General features: G+C 45.4%; 2 protein-coding genes across 2 annotated transcripts in view; one reads left to right on the top strand and one right to left on the bottom strand.

Annotated features, from left to right (window-relative positions):
* UBE2G2 (ubiquitin conjugating enzyme E2 G2) overlaps nucleotides 1-2,498 on the bottom strand; it is a 53,094-nt gene extending 50,596 nt beyond the window's left edge. Inside the window, exon 1 of the mRNA XM_088474133.1 lies at nucleotides 2,347-2,498. Within this exon, the coding sequence (XP_088330259.1) occupies nucleotides 2,347-2,485 (139 nt within the window). The 5' untranslated portion in view covers nucleotides 2,486-2,498. The remainder of the gene's footprint in view (nucleotides 1-2,346) is intronic.
* A 775-nt stretch (nucleotides 2,499-3,273) lies between these two features.
* On the top strand, nucleotides 3,274-11,106 carry SUMO3 (small ubiquitin like modifier 3). The gene is made up of 4 exons (XM_088474132.1): nucleotides 3,274-3,411; nucleotides 8,327-8,455; nucleotides 9,344-9,415; nucleotides 9,999-11,106. Exons 1-4 carry the CDS (start codon nucleotides 3,391-3,393, stop codon nucleotides 10,059-10,061), a joined length of 285 nt encoding a protein of 94 aa, XP_088330258.1. The 5' UTR covers nucleotides 3,274-3,390; the 3' UTR covers nucleotides 10,062-11,106.
* Nucleotides 11,107-12,883: the final 1,777 nt, after the last annotated feature.

Below are 12,883 nucleotides of genomic sequence, written 5' to 3'. Positions count from 1 at the left end.
ACCATTTCAGCCGTATTATGCTATGTCATGTATTATTTACATTTCATTATCTATTGGATACATATTCCGTTAGGAATTATCAGACAGAATCAACTTCAAAAATTGTGCAAGATAAATTACTTTCATGAATTTCTGAGGGCAACCCAAAGAGTCACCTCCTTTTTTTTTTTGCAACCTATTTAGGTCTGTCTGTGTGAGCGTGGGAGAGTCTGTGAGTGTGTAGGAGAGTCTGGGCCTGATTCAGCCTGAAGCGGGTCGATGGTGGCTCAGTGCGCATGCGTACTACAGAGCTGGCTCCGTCGTGCGCATGCGTGAGACCCGGATAGCGACAAGCAAACCGTCGCTCCGGGTCTCATACCAAAGGGGGCGTGCTGTCGATGTTGAGTGACAGCACGCCCCTTTGGTGGGCGGGCCAGGGGAGTGGCTGTCCAGACGGAGGCGTTCCCATGAGAACGCTTACCGTCTGGGGCCGGCCCCACTGACAACACAAGTGATGTCAGTGGGAGAGCTTTCGGCTCTGTTAGAGCCGAAAGCTCTCTGGGGCTTGCGGCCATGAGACCCTACCACAAGGGTCTCGTCACAAGCCCGATGGTCTTGACTGGCCGCGATGGTCATCTTCCTGGCCGCTCTAAAAAACAAGAAGGCCGGCCCTGATTCAGAGTGAGCGCTCTATCAGAGCGTCCGGCTCTGAATCAGGGCCTCTGTTACAACATTGTTCTTTTTCTATATCCTTCATGTGTCTACTTTTCCTTCTCTAGGCCGCGTCTAGTTAGGGCGTTTGGCCATTTCAGCCACACTCGTCACCATGCAAATTTCATAATTCAACATTGGCAGTAGAATGGAACGCTCTTAAGAGCTCAGTGACTTTCAACATGGCATGGTCAGAGGATGCCAGCTTTCAAGCAAGTCATTTTCGCAATCTTCTGCCCTGTACTGCCTGGTCAGCTGTAAGTGCTGCTATTGTGAAGTGAAAATGCCTAGGATCAACAACAGGCTGATTGAGCAGCATACTGAGGACTGGCTCTAAATCAGGGATGGGGAACCTAAGGCCCCCGGAATCATTTGGTCTGGCCCTCTGAGCTTTTTTCTGCTAGCCTCATCTGGCTAGCAGGGTGCATAGAATGGCATCCTGCAGCCAGAATCTATGCAGCAGTGCCATCTGGAGAGTCCTTAGGTTGCTTCAGATGGTCACACCGCTGGCCTTACAACTCCCCAGAGCATCTTCAGGATGCTCTGGGCATAGCTAAAATCAACGGCGATTGTGGTCCCACCCCCGTGTGACATCACGGAGGGGGCATGGCCTGCACCAAGCCCGCAAATAATGTTATGTATATCAAAACAGCCCTCGGCAGAAAAAAGGTTCCCCACCCCTGCTCTAAATGAGTGACCATGGTTTTGGAATGAACACCTACAGCTGTGATGAACTGGTGTCCACTACTTTTGCCCAAGTAGACTATATACCAGGGATGGGCAATAAGTGGCTGTCCAGTTGCTGTTGAACTACACATCCCAGCATGCCCTGCAAAAGTTTCAGCATGACCAAATAGCAAAACTGTGGCAGGGCATTCTGGGATGTGTAGTTTTACAGCATAGGACATTTATTAGAACTTTGCAATAGAAAATGGGAATGTAACTTACTGCAGCCATACTGAAAATTATATATTGACAATAAAAGAGAAGATCCATTTGGCTGCTAATTTATATCATTACAAAACACTAATTTAATACTCATGTTCAGAACCACTGAGACCCCCAGCTGGCAGTGATACCCCCCCACATTGTGTAAGTATGTAAGGTGCGCACCTCTGGTCACAACAACATGGGGGGGTGGGGGGGGAGGGGAGAACAGGGACCTGGTTATGTCACCCCTGCACTCCCATACCCTGGTAAATTAGACCTGCCCTGCTTCTGACCCCCCTGTTCTTAAGTATGCATAGAGGTCTCTTATAAAAATTTTCTTAACCCCAAATACAACAATTAGGGGTGATGCTGGCAATTCAGTGCGCTGGTGTGACGGGCTACGGACAAAAAAAATAATAAATCTGGGGTAAGCGCGGAGCCATTCAGGGCAACACTGACCACGTTCCAACAGCGCATCGTCTGCCACCCACCCCACACTAGTCTGACCCCTAGGTGTGTGCAGAGTGGGTGGCACACAAAGGGGGAGATGCACTAAGCTGTGGAGAGAGATAAAGTACCAACCAATCAGTTCCTGTCATCTTTTAAACACAGCCTGTAATATGGCAGTTAGGAGCTGATCGGTTGGTACTTAATCTCCCCCTAAGTGGCAAGAAACAGACTCCCTCCGAGGCCGAGCCCGCCACCTGCTCCTCGGCGAGAACTCACGTTTGTACTCGGCCATCAGCCGCTTAAGCGCCGTCCCAGCCATCCCTGGGCCTCTGCTGCTGCTGCTGCTCAGCTGTTTATTTACGGAAGTAACGTCGCAGCTCCACTTCCGGGACACGTTACATGACGCGGCGCGCATGCGCCTCAGGTCACTCCCATCACTGCGCATGCGCCGGAGCGCTCTCTCATATCCCCACCGCGCAGGCGCCGGAGCACCACTCGCACAGTCACACTCTCATATCGTCACATGCACATGCGCCGGAGCGCTCCCACGCTCATGTCATCACCGCGCATGCGCAGGAGCATTCACACGCTCATATCATCAACGCGCATGCGCCGGAGCGCTCGCATTATTAGCGCGCATGCGCACCACAGAGCTGCAGCAGCTCAATGCTAGGCAGCGGCGTGTAAAGCCTAACCAGTAGCAGTCAGTCGCAGTCCGTCTGTCGGGAGGAGCTGAAAGGGGGTGTTACATATAAGGTCACCACATGTTCCTCAATACATATAAGGTCACATATTCCTCAATACCTCAAACATCACCCGGGGGGCTCCTACAATATTACGCTGGGGGGGGCCTAGTCAGGGCCCCATAGCTTCCTATATAGGCCCTCATCAAAGATGGCTGCACCACCCCCGCCATGTGACGTCATTATGACGCTATTTGGGCATTTATTGTGTTTGGGCGCCCTTGGAGGTGCCCGGTGGCCCCCTTAGCCATTGTCCCGTCCTCCTGCCCCCCATCCCCCCACACTTCGTTTTACATCACTCATCATAGAGCTCCTACTAGTTTCTACCTCCTCCCAACCCCCCCCATATTATATCCCAGTGCGCGCTCCCGCGAGGTGGGCGGGTGCTTTGGCGCACCGGAGGGGGAGGGGAACACGTCGTGCACGCGTCGCGGGGACGCGCAAAGTCACCGCGTGACCCCCGCGGACCAATCGCAGTGGCGCGGCTGTACATGGGGCGCGCACACGCGGAGAGTGAGAGGGAGAGAAGCCCCAAAGGCGAGAGGAAAAGAGCGGGAGAGAGAGAGACGTTGCCGCCATGTCTGAGGAGAAGCCCAAGGTAAGCGCCTGAACTCCGGCCTGTGACCCGAGACAGTGGAGGGGACTCTATCTCTGACCCGGGATAGCAGTGTAGCTCCGGCCTGTGACCCGGGATAGCAGTGTAGCTCCGGCCTGTGACCCGGGATAGCAGTGTAGCTCCGGCCTGTGACCCGGGACCGGCCTGTGGCCCGGGATAGCAGTGCGGCTCCGGCCTGTGGCCCGGGATAGCAGTGTGGCTCCGGCCTGTGGCCCGGGATAGCAGTGTGGCTCCGGCCTGTGACCCGGGATAGCAGTGTGGCTCCGGCCTGTGACCCGGGATAGCAGTGTGGCTCCGGCCTGTGACCCGGGCTGAGGAGAAGGAGGGTCGGGGCCGTGGTCGCCGGTGTTGCCGCACAGTGAGCTGTGTATGGGCGCGGTTACTGCCAGTGGCTATCCCGGCCATGCACCGGGCACAGTGGTGGTGTAGCTGGCCTTGGCCTGGAGATCAAAATAGTGTGTGGTGGTAATATAACTGTATAACGTCATGTGCATGGCCTGAGGTATAGGGCTATTATAATCCTTATATATAATGTGCATGGCCTGAGGTATGGGTTATTATCTATATATATATATATATATATATATAGTACATGGCCTGATGTATAGGGTTATTATAATCCTTATATATATAGTACATGGCCTGATGTATAGGGTTATTATAATCCTTATATATAATGTGCATGGCCTGATGTATAGGGGTGGCTATAATGATCCTTATATATAATGTGCATGGCCTGAGGTATAGGGGTGGCTATAATGATCCTTATATATAATGTGCATGGCCTGAGGTATAGGGGTGGCTATAATGATCCTTATAGATAATGTGCATGGCCTGAGGTATAGGGGTGGCTATAATGATCCTTATATATAATGTGCATGGCCTGAGGTATAGGGGTGGCTATAATGATCCTTATATATAATGTGCATGGCCTGAGGTATAGGGGTGGCTATAATGATCCTTATATATAATGTGCATGGCCTGAGGTATAGGGGTGGCTATAATGATCCTTATATATAATGTGCATGGCCTGAGGTATAGGGGTGGCTATAATGATCCTTATAGATAATGTGCATGGCCTGAGGTATAGGGGTGGCTATAATGATCCTTATAGATAATGTGCATGGCCTGAGGTATAGGGGTGGCTATAATGATCCTTATATATAATGTGCATGGCCTGAGGTATAGGGGTGGCTATAATGATCCTTATAGATAATGTGCATGGCCTGAGGTATAGGGGTGGCTATAATGATCCTTATATATAATGTGCATGGCCTGAGGTATAGGGGTGGCTATAATGATCCTTATATATAATGTGCATGGCCTGAGGTATAGGGGTGGCTATAATGATCCTTATAGATAATGTGCATGGCCTGAGGTATAGGGGTGGCTATAATGGATTGTAGTCAGGAAGCTGACAGGCAGAATCCCAACAGATTACGGAGGTAAGTTTTTTAGGGTTAGGCTGCGGAAGGGGTGGGGGAGCGTTTAGAGTTATAATACTTACAGAAATCTGTCTGCATCCTACCATTGGGATCCCGTACCCAACCCGCTATAATATCCTTAATATATAACTGACATGTACATGGCCCTATGTATAGGGTTGCTGGGTTTCTCTAATTACGGATACATATGAATTAAACATGTTCTGTGGCTGATTAAAACCAGGTGAATGCAGACATGATGTCACCCAGACACAACCTTTGTAATTTGTGTCCCCTTTTAAAGGGCTGTAATAGCAACTTCAGGTTTAGATCATGCACATGCTCATTCCATACAGCCCTTTGTATACGTTGATGCATGAGACCTCATCACTACAATGTGTAAAAAAGGATTAAAGAGCGCTACGATTCTTCTGCTTTCAGACCCAAAACTTGCCCCCATAGGCTTCCCTGGTGGCTGCTAGCTTGCGAAATGTGCTAAGCTCTAAAAAGCCATGAAACTTGGCTCAGATAGCTATCCCCGTCTTTAGATGGCATCAGCTATTGCAGCCTATGGGACCCATTTCCACGAGATGCCTTTCAGTTGACTGCTGTTTGCACATGTATGGTCCAATGGCCGAGCATGTGCCGTAAGGTCCGATCCTGGAAATAGTGATGGCATAAGCAATCATTTTTTACTTTTTCGCACTTCGCAAGGACCAGCTCTTATTAGAGCCCATGTCCTAGCAGGACTTTATTACTTTTCCCTGAATTTTTATTGCCACAATAACATATTCTACTTGCATACTCTGCATGGAATCTATAGTCGTCGTGAGCACACTTCTAATGCTCATAAAGCAAAAAGAAAGTAGAAGACAGATTGTTTAACGCCTGTGATATGCCTGAAACCTGCACTATTTTCTATATAAAGGTGGCAGTGGTGCATGTTCCGCCTAGTCAGAGCCACAGGGGTCCCTCTATAGAATTTTTTTCCCAAGGCACCTCTGTTCCCTTCAAGCTGCTGTTTGCCACAGCTTTGGCTTTTACTATGCGGTAGCAGAGCTTTAAGGGGTCTATGGGCAGAATTCAATTGTTTCCAGCCCCCTGCGCGCCAGACCCAGCTATTCAATCGCTGCTCCTGTCGGGCGCGATCATCTGCCGGTGCACCGTTTCAGCTCGCACCCCCAGTGGGGTGCGAGCTGAAATGAGCGAAAAGTGACCCGTTTGGGCGCCCAAACGGCACTTTTCGCGGTCGCGCACAGCACTCTGGTCGGGGGTAGCTGTTTTACGCGGCTAATCTCGACCTCTATGGGTGCGGTCAGCGCTATAATCTGCATCAATTGAATCGCGCCCCGTGATCTCCCGTTACTTTAGACAATTGAATACCACCCTAAGATCAAGCAGCGAGAAGTGGACCAGTGGAGAAGTTGCCCAAAGCAACCAGTCTTCTTTGAAGTAGCATTTATGAAGTACAGTAAATAAAATAGTTATGAGCTGCTTCATACATAGACCCCTAAATGGCTTAAATCTAGAGATACGAAGTGGCATTAAGTTGTTGGCGATGTGTGCGGACTACCATCACTCTGTGACTGCCCGTTTTCCCTCTTGGTTTATCCTACTGTGATATGCGCAGCCATACATTGTGGAATATTTAATAACCCATGTAAAACTGCTACCAGACTCCAGCTCTCTTATTGTGGGTAACTGGCAGAGCACTGGATAACACGCGTGCCGATGAGAACAGGAGCACCAATCCATCTCTGCTCATAGCCCCCGGCCCAGTCCCTAGTTTACAATCCATAGTATTTCAGGACCCAATAACTGTCTGGGAGTGAAGTACTGGAGACTCTATACAACACTAGTTAAAGGGAGATGAGGTATAATGGTGTTTCAAAACCTCCAGTTTACTTCAGTAAAAAAAAATAAAAAATCTTTAATATAAAAGTTGCTATTATATTGGCTTTAGCCGTCAGTCAACCTGTACTGCTGGAGTATTGCACAAGTGGCCAGAATCTCCATAGGTTATTGGTGAATGCAGCTTTCTAGAACCATGCCTCCCTTTTCTATAAATAGGACATCACAATGTTTCCATGGCAACCCAAAATTACAATGGAGGCGAGAGCCTGGTTCCTGCTCTGTAAACCAGCCCAGTGTGGTAAAGATCTTCGTTGGTATCTTGCAAATAGTACTAAAGGTGGGGGTCCCAAGTTCTGCAGAGCGTGTACAGCCACGTTCACATTGGAGAGCCCTGGTCAGCCCGATCTCACATATCGCTTTGTAATTAAGTGACCTTTTGGTAAATGAAATATCCTTCAGCATTAGATTGCAGTTAAATTGATATTTTCCTGCAGAGATGAATGGAATCTTTTCACCTGTAGAAAAAAATAAAAATAAAAAATAGATCAGTGAATAGTCCAGGGATGTAGTCGGCATCTCTGCGCACACAATGCTGGCGTTCAAAATCCCGGCTCCTGAATTCCAATGGTTGCGAACCCCCGATGGTTAGGCACTAGGAGGTTAGGGATAGGCTGCGGGGAGGGGGGGCGATTAGGGTTAAGGTTGCAGGAGGAGAGGGGTGGGAGCAGGGAGATTGGGGTTAAGGCTGCGGGAAAGGTGGGTTTGGAGAAGTTAGGATACTTGCCTGCATGAGTGGAGATTATGCTACCGGGGTTCTGCATTTTGGGCTCCCATCAGAGAAATTCAATTGTTCCTGAGGTATGGCGCACTGGGTTTAGCTGTGCAGAGAGGCACAACCCGTCTAAAGGGGTTGGGTATGATTTGCCGGCTGATGGCTTCCTGGTGTATGAAATACTGACGCTGGAATCCCGACGGGGGCGGTAAGAACTCTGAACCCTCCCTTTGTGGTGCCTAACCCCCCTTTGCATTTTCCACGTAGCCCTGCATATTTTTGCTCGCCACCTCGGGCGGCTGCAAGCAGGCAGTATTTGCAGCTATTCACGCCTGAACAGAGCAACAATTAAATTGCACTGTGGGGAGCATAAAAGAAATGGAATCACCCCCAATGTATGTTAATACATGCAAATGAGTAAAGAAATTACAATCTCTGCAAAAACTTTGTCCTGCTTGTAACATTTTCCATTACATCATAGTTTAAAATAATTGACATGTCTGTAGTGTTTGTGGCACCAACATTATTATTGGCTCACGGTGTAAGGATCTTTTCCTTATTTAAGAAATAACACATTATCATATGTTGTGGCTAGGGTTAATCACCTTTGATAACTTTGCATAGCAATTGCATTAACATAATAATTACATGCGCAAGACCTGTTTGAATTTTTTACTTTTTATTTAGAGGACTGTACCTTCCACACTCACTGACATGAAACCTAGATGAGTGCAACAGTAGAGCAAAAATAACTCCGTATATGTTAAGGTGTGCCAGTTATGAGTGTAATTGGACACTGTGCCCTATTTTGTATCTCAAACATTTTTATTTATTTTTTCTCTTCCAGGAAGGTGTAAAGACAGAGAATGACCACATCAACCTTAAAGTGGCCGGGCAGGATGGATCTGTGGTCCAGTTCAAAATAAAGCGACACACTCCTCTTAGCAAGCTAATGAAGGCATACTGTGACAGACAGGTAGGACGCTGTAACTGGCTGTATATGGGAGTCACCTCTATACACAGGCAGCTGTTTGTGTGTTGCTGCTGGCTATATCTTTCACCGGATGGTGCTTGATTTTGTGACCGAATAAATCCATTGACTTTGGTGGGAGATTCAGTTTTTTTGACAGTTATAGGTATCGCAGCAAAAGGTTTTTTTTATTTTTTTTTAGCGACAAATTGCAAAGAAAACATACAAATGTAATTATTAGTATAGCTCTGGCCCTCAAACAGGATACTTTTCTGATTCAATACCATAGTTTCTGTGGTGACAGATTGAATAATTGACACCAGATAATTTACTTTCAATTGCGCATAGTCAAGAAAATCCTCAAACTTAAGTTTTCTGCAGCTAACGGTCTATGCCAACCAATCGGATGCGTTACTATTTTCTATCAGAACCATTTTCCTATTGGTTTATAAAATGTCCGGTTGCTATGGGCAATATCACTTTTACTTCAGTTATGTGGAACGTTCTTCGTAAATGTCCTCAATCTGTTCATGGTACTTAAATAATGGCATTTAAAAGGAAAACCCCAAACTCTTCTTGGCTATAAGGTCATGTTTGGGATTACAGGGCTCAAAGCTGCTTCTTGTGTGATTAAGGCAACAAGATGGAGGATCTAATGACAGTGGGAAAAATATGTGCTGTAGAAATGCCACCAATGCAAAAAAAAAAAAAGTGTGTGCTTTAACAAAGGTAGATAAGTGTCAAATAGAAAAATATGCAATTTATACCAGCAACAAACTATGTAAACAGCAGCTGTATATAAAACACAGCTCGTGCGTCCAGCTTGTGACTTCGGTTACATTTTGTGAATTGTAATGCTTTTTTGTTTTGTTTTTGTTTTCTTTTTAATTTAAGGGTTTGGCAATGAGACAGATACGATTCAGGTTTGATGGTCAGCCTATTAATGAAACAGACACCCCTGCACAGGTATGGTCATTGTTCCTCCCATATAATGCATCCCATCTCTGTTTGTTGAGATTATTATTATTATTTATTTATTATTATTTTAAACATGTACCGTTTGGAATGCTTGGGATTTGCAGCACTTTATGGAACAATGAACTGCCCGTATATAAGTGTTAGTCCACTCACAATGCTTGAAACACTTGCTTTTTTTATTGCATTTTGCGACCCGCTAGCACTGCGACTTGTAGTAATGTTTTCATGTAGACTCGTGAGTGAATGAACATATTGTACTGCTGCTATTTTCACTATCTGCTCTTGTATTTCTTATAAATCAAAGCAGTATACGGGGGCACATTGGGCATGATGGAATTGACACTTTAGCTGATTTTCACGCTGATGCTGCAAATAAAATATTAGAACTCTGTGGTGACAGACATCATTCAGTGGGAAATATTGTGTACATGTGTGACAGCCTTTGTACGGATCTCTTGTATGTTCTGTATTGACAGAACGACATGGTCTTGGAAGTAGATCCTATAAATGAAAGTAAAGTTAATTTGAATCCTCTGTGTTCTAAAGTGCGTCTCTGAATTTTATCCCACAGCTGGAGATGGAAGATGAAGATACTATTGATGTGTTTCAACAACAGACAGGTGGCATGTGCTAAAGCAAGCTCTCCAACTAATATGGAAAGAGCCCAGTAAGCCTTCACGCACCCTACTTCCCACCTCTTCCCTCCGTTCAATGACATGCTGATCACTCATTTTTGGAAGCGATAGTGGACTCTTCAGAATTTTTTTTTCTTCTGATTCAATTACTTTTTGTTTTGCCCTGTCTGCAAGCATTGGAAGTTCTGTTGCTAAGAGGGCCAATGCTATTAAGGATCATTATCTCCTACATAAAGTGGTTTTGTTTTCTTGTATTTTATTATATTGTGTGGCACGGTTTCTTTGCCGCCCCCCCAAAAAAAAATCTTTCTTACCATGTTTTCAGTTGTGCCCCCACCTTCCTTTGTGTCCCATGTGTAAATAGTTGCGTGGTAGAGTGACTTCTATGCCAGTGCACTCTTAAATTCTTTTCAGTCATAGTACAGATTAGTCTGCCCACAGAGCCGCCTGAGAAGGATGCCAGTTTGGAACTAGGGTTATGGAACCGTGAGAAGGAAATTGTGCTTTTATTAAATTGATGGGTGTAAAAAGTTTGAGTTATTGAGGAAAACACTTCATAGGCTGTATGAGAGACCTTCATATTGACGCATTTTTAGAAACAGTTGATGGTTTTCGGTTAATGTTCTTCATCTGACATATTGATTGAAGGCGTACAGACTGCTCATTTCTTGATCGTTCGCTGGACAAATGTTATCATATTGCCAATGATTATACGAAGGATGTTTAAAACCATGTCTTTCCATTGTTGATCTAATTAAATTGGCCTTATCTTATCCAGATTGTTCCTGGTCTTTTAATGCAGCATTCAAGTCGTTTGTGTTTAGAATCTCCTATCCTTTTCAAGCGGACCTGCTGCTATACAAAACCAGTATATTAAAGTTTCTTTTGTCTTAAATATACAAGCCAGGGCAAGAACTCTCTAATGGTAGCAGCTGGGGATTTTGTGTCCTAAAATGTAGTTAAGATTGTGCTCAATCTGTACAGTAGTTGGTGTCTTCATTTTTCTTTTAATAATAAAGGTTTTGAACGCTTGATTTTAAAATATCCTGATCAAACATGTTCCTAATGCGTAACAATGTGTGTGCTCTAAACTATGTTTCCTATCTAAATGGCATTTAGTAATACAGAATTGCGAAGCATTTGTCATATTCCATTGTTTAAATCTCCAGGGGCCAAATGTAATCGGCGGGTTTTTAAAAGTGTAGAGATTTTAGCGAGTTACGTCTGATTTAAAGCGTCCATTTTTGCTAACTTTTTTGCTTTAATAAACATTTCCACGTTTTATCTAACTAACTTCCTGAAATCTCTGCACTTTCAAAATCTCTCTTCCTATTAAATTTGGCCCCATGTATGTATTAAGTTGAAGTTTGTTTCCAGTACCAAGAAATGCCAGCTGAGGAATTATAACTTTCTCCTGGTAGGGTTCTTGTTAGTAATGATTTTTTTTTTTTTTTTTTATCCATCTTTATCTGCTGATTAATTTTATTTCGGCTACAAAATAAAGATACATCAATCTATTTTTCTTTGTAACAATTGTATTGTACGTGAGTGAATAATTTAAATAGTAATTAAACTGTCCTTTTAGTTTTTCATTCAAAAGCCTATTCTCTGCCAAACATATTCTCTTAACCATCCAAGAAAGTAGATTTCCACCTATAAAGGTGCCCACACACATAGCGATATTTTACACGATCTGGCCGATTCCGACGAATCGTGACGACAGATCGTGTAAAATATGGCCAAATCGTGAGTCCTAACTCACGATGTGATGCGCGTCCCCGCTGGTCGCACATCGCATCGTCAGATCTGCCGTGCAGTAGGGCAGATCTGACAATCTGGGACAAAATGCACTGGGGAAAAAAAAAAAAAGGTAAGCAGCACGATAGATCTTATGCTTTTTACTCCAAATCGTGTGTAGGAGCTGCCGGGGGAGAGTTCAGGGGAAATCGCACACATCGTGGGATCGTGTGCAGATCGGTATGTGTGTGGGCACCTTTACAGTAACATTCACAAATCTAAATGTGTAAAAGTTGCAGGAAGATACAAGTGATTGGACACTGACCGCAAATAGATCAGCAAGATTTTATTGATGTCAGTTCTTGGTAGGGCCACCGCATCCAGTGATTACTGCAGATGCCCTTCTTGGCAAAACTGTCCACAAGATCCTAGACAACAGCAGGCTGTATGGTTTGCTATTCCGCCTTAAGTACTGTGACACTGAAGAAGGTCGAGTCGGCCTAGAACGTACCCATCGCTCAAATTCTTCCCCGATGTTCTCAATGGGGATCTGGACTCTGAGCTGGGCCAGTCTATCCGGCTTACCAAATTTTCTGTATACCAGTCCAGCGTTGCCCTGGAAACATGACAGGTGGCATTGTTGTCCTGATAAAACATTTGTTTCTGTAGAACTGCGAGTGCATGGACATCTTGTCGAAACAGCCACATTGATGGCCATTTGGAACTCGTTTGCAATGGTATGGATGGCATGCATTTCACTTACGTGGGGCTGTCCAATCACACTTTTCTGCATAATGTATTTAGAGGGGCCTTTGAAGGACACAGATGGGGCCTTTCACAGGTTTATAACTGAAGACCATAGCTTGCATTTGGCTACTTACCTTGATGTGCTGCTACATGCTGTCATTCTGATTTGAGATGCTGAACAGGACAGACTATCTCTGGCCAAAGGCTGCATCTGACCATGCAAGCGATTAGTCTACTGCGCTAGTGGTGACCTATTCAATGATGTGCCGGATGGATTTTTGAGATTTGCCACCAAATGTTGTTTACATGTATGGTTAGATCAGGCCCCTGGGCTGAG

The sequence above is a fragment of the Taudactylus pleione genome, unplaced genomic scaffold (genome assembly GCF_031769625.1).
Source record: "Taudactylus pleione unplaced genomic scaffold, aTauple2 ptg000147l, whole genome shotgun sequence".
Taxonomy (NCBI): Eukaryota; Metazoa; Chordata; class Amphibia; order Anura; family Myobatrachidae; genus Taudactylus; species Taudactylus pleione.
This window is presented reverse-complemented; position numbering and strand designations above follow the sequence as displayed.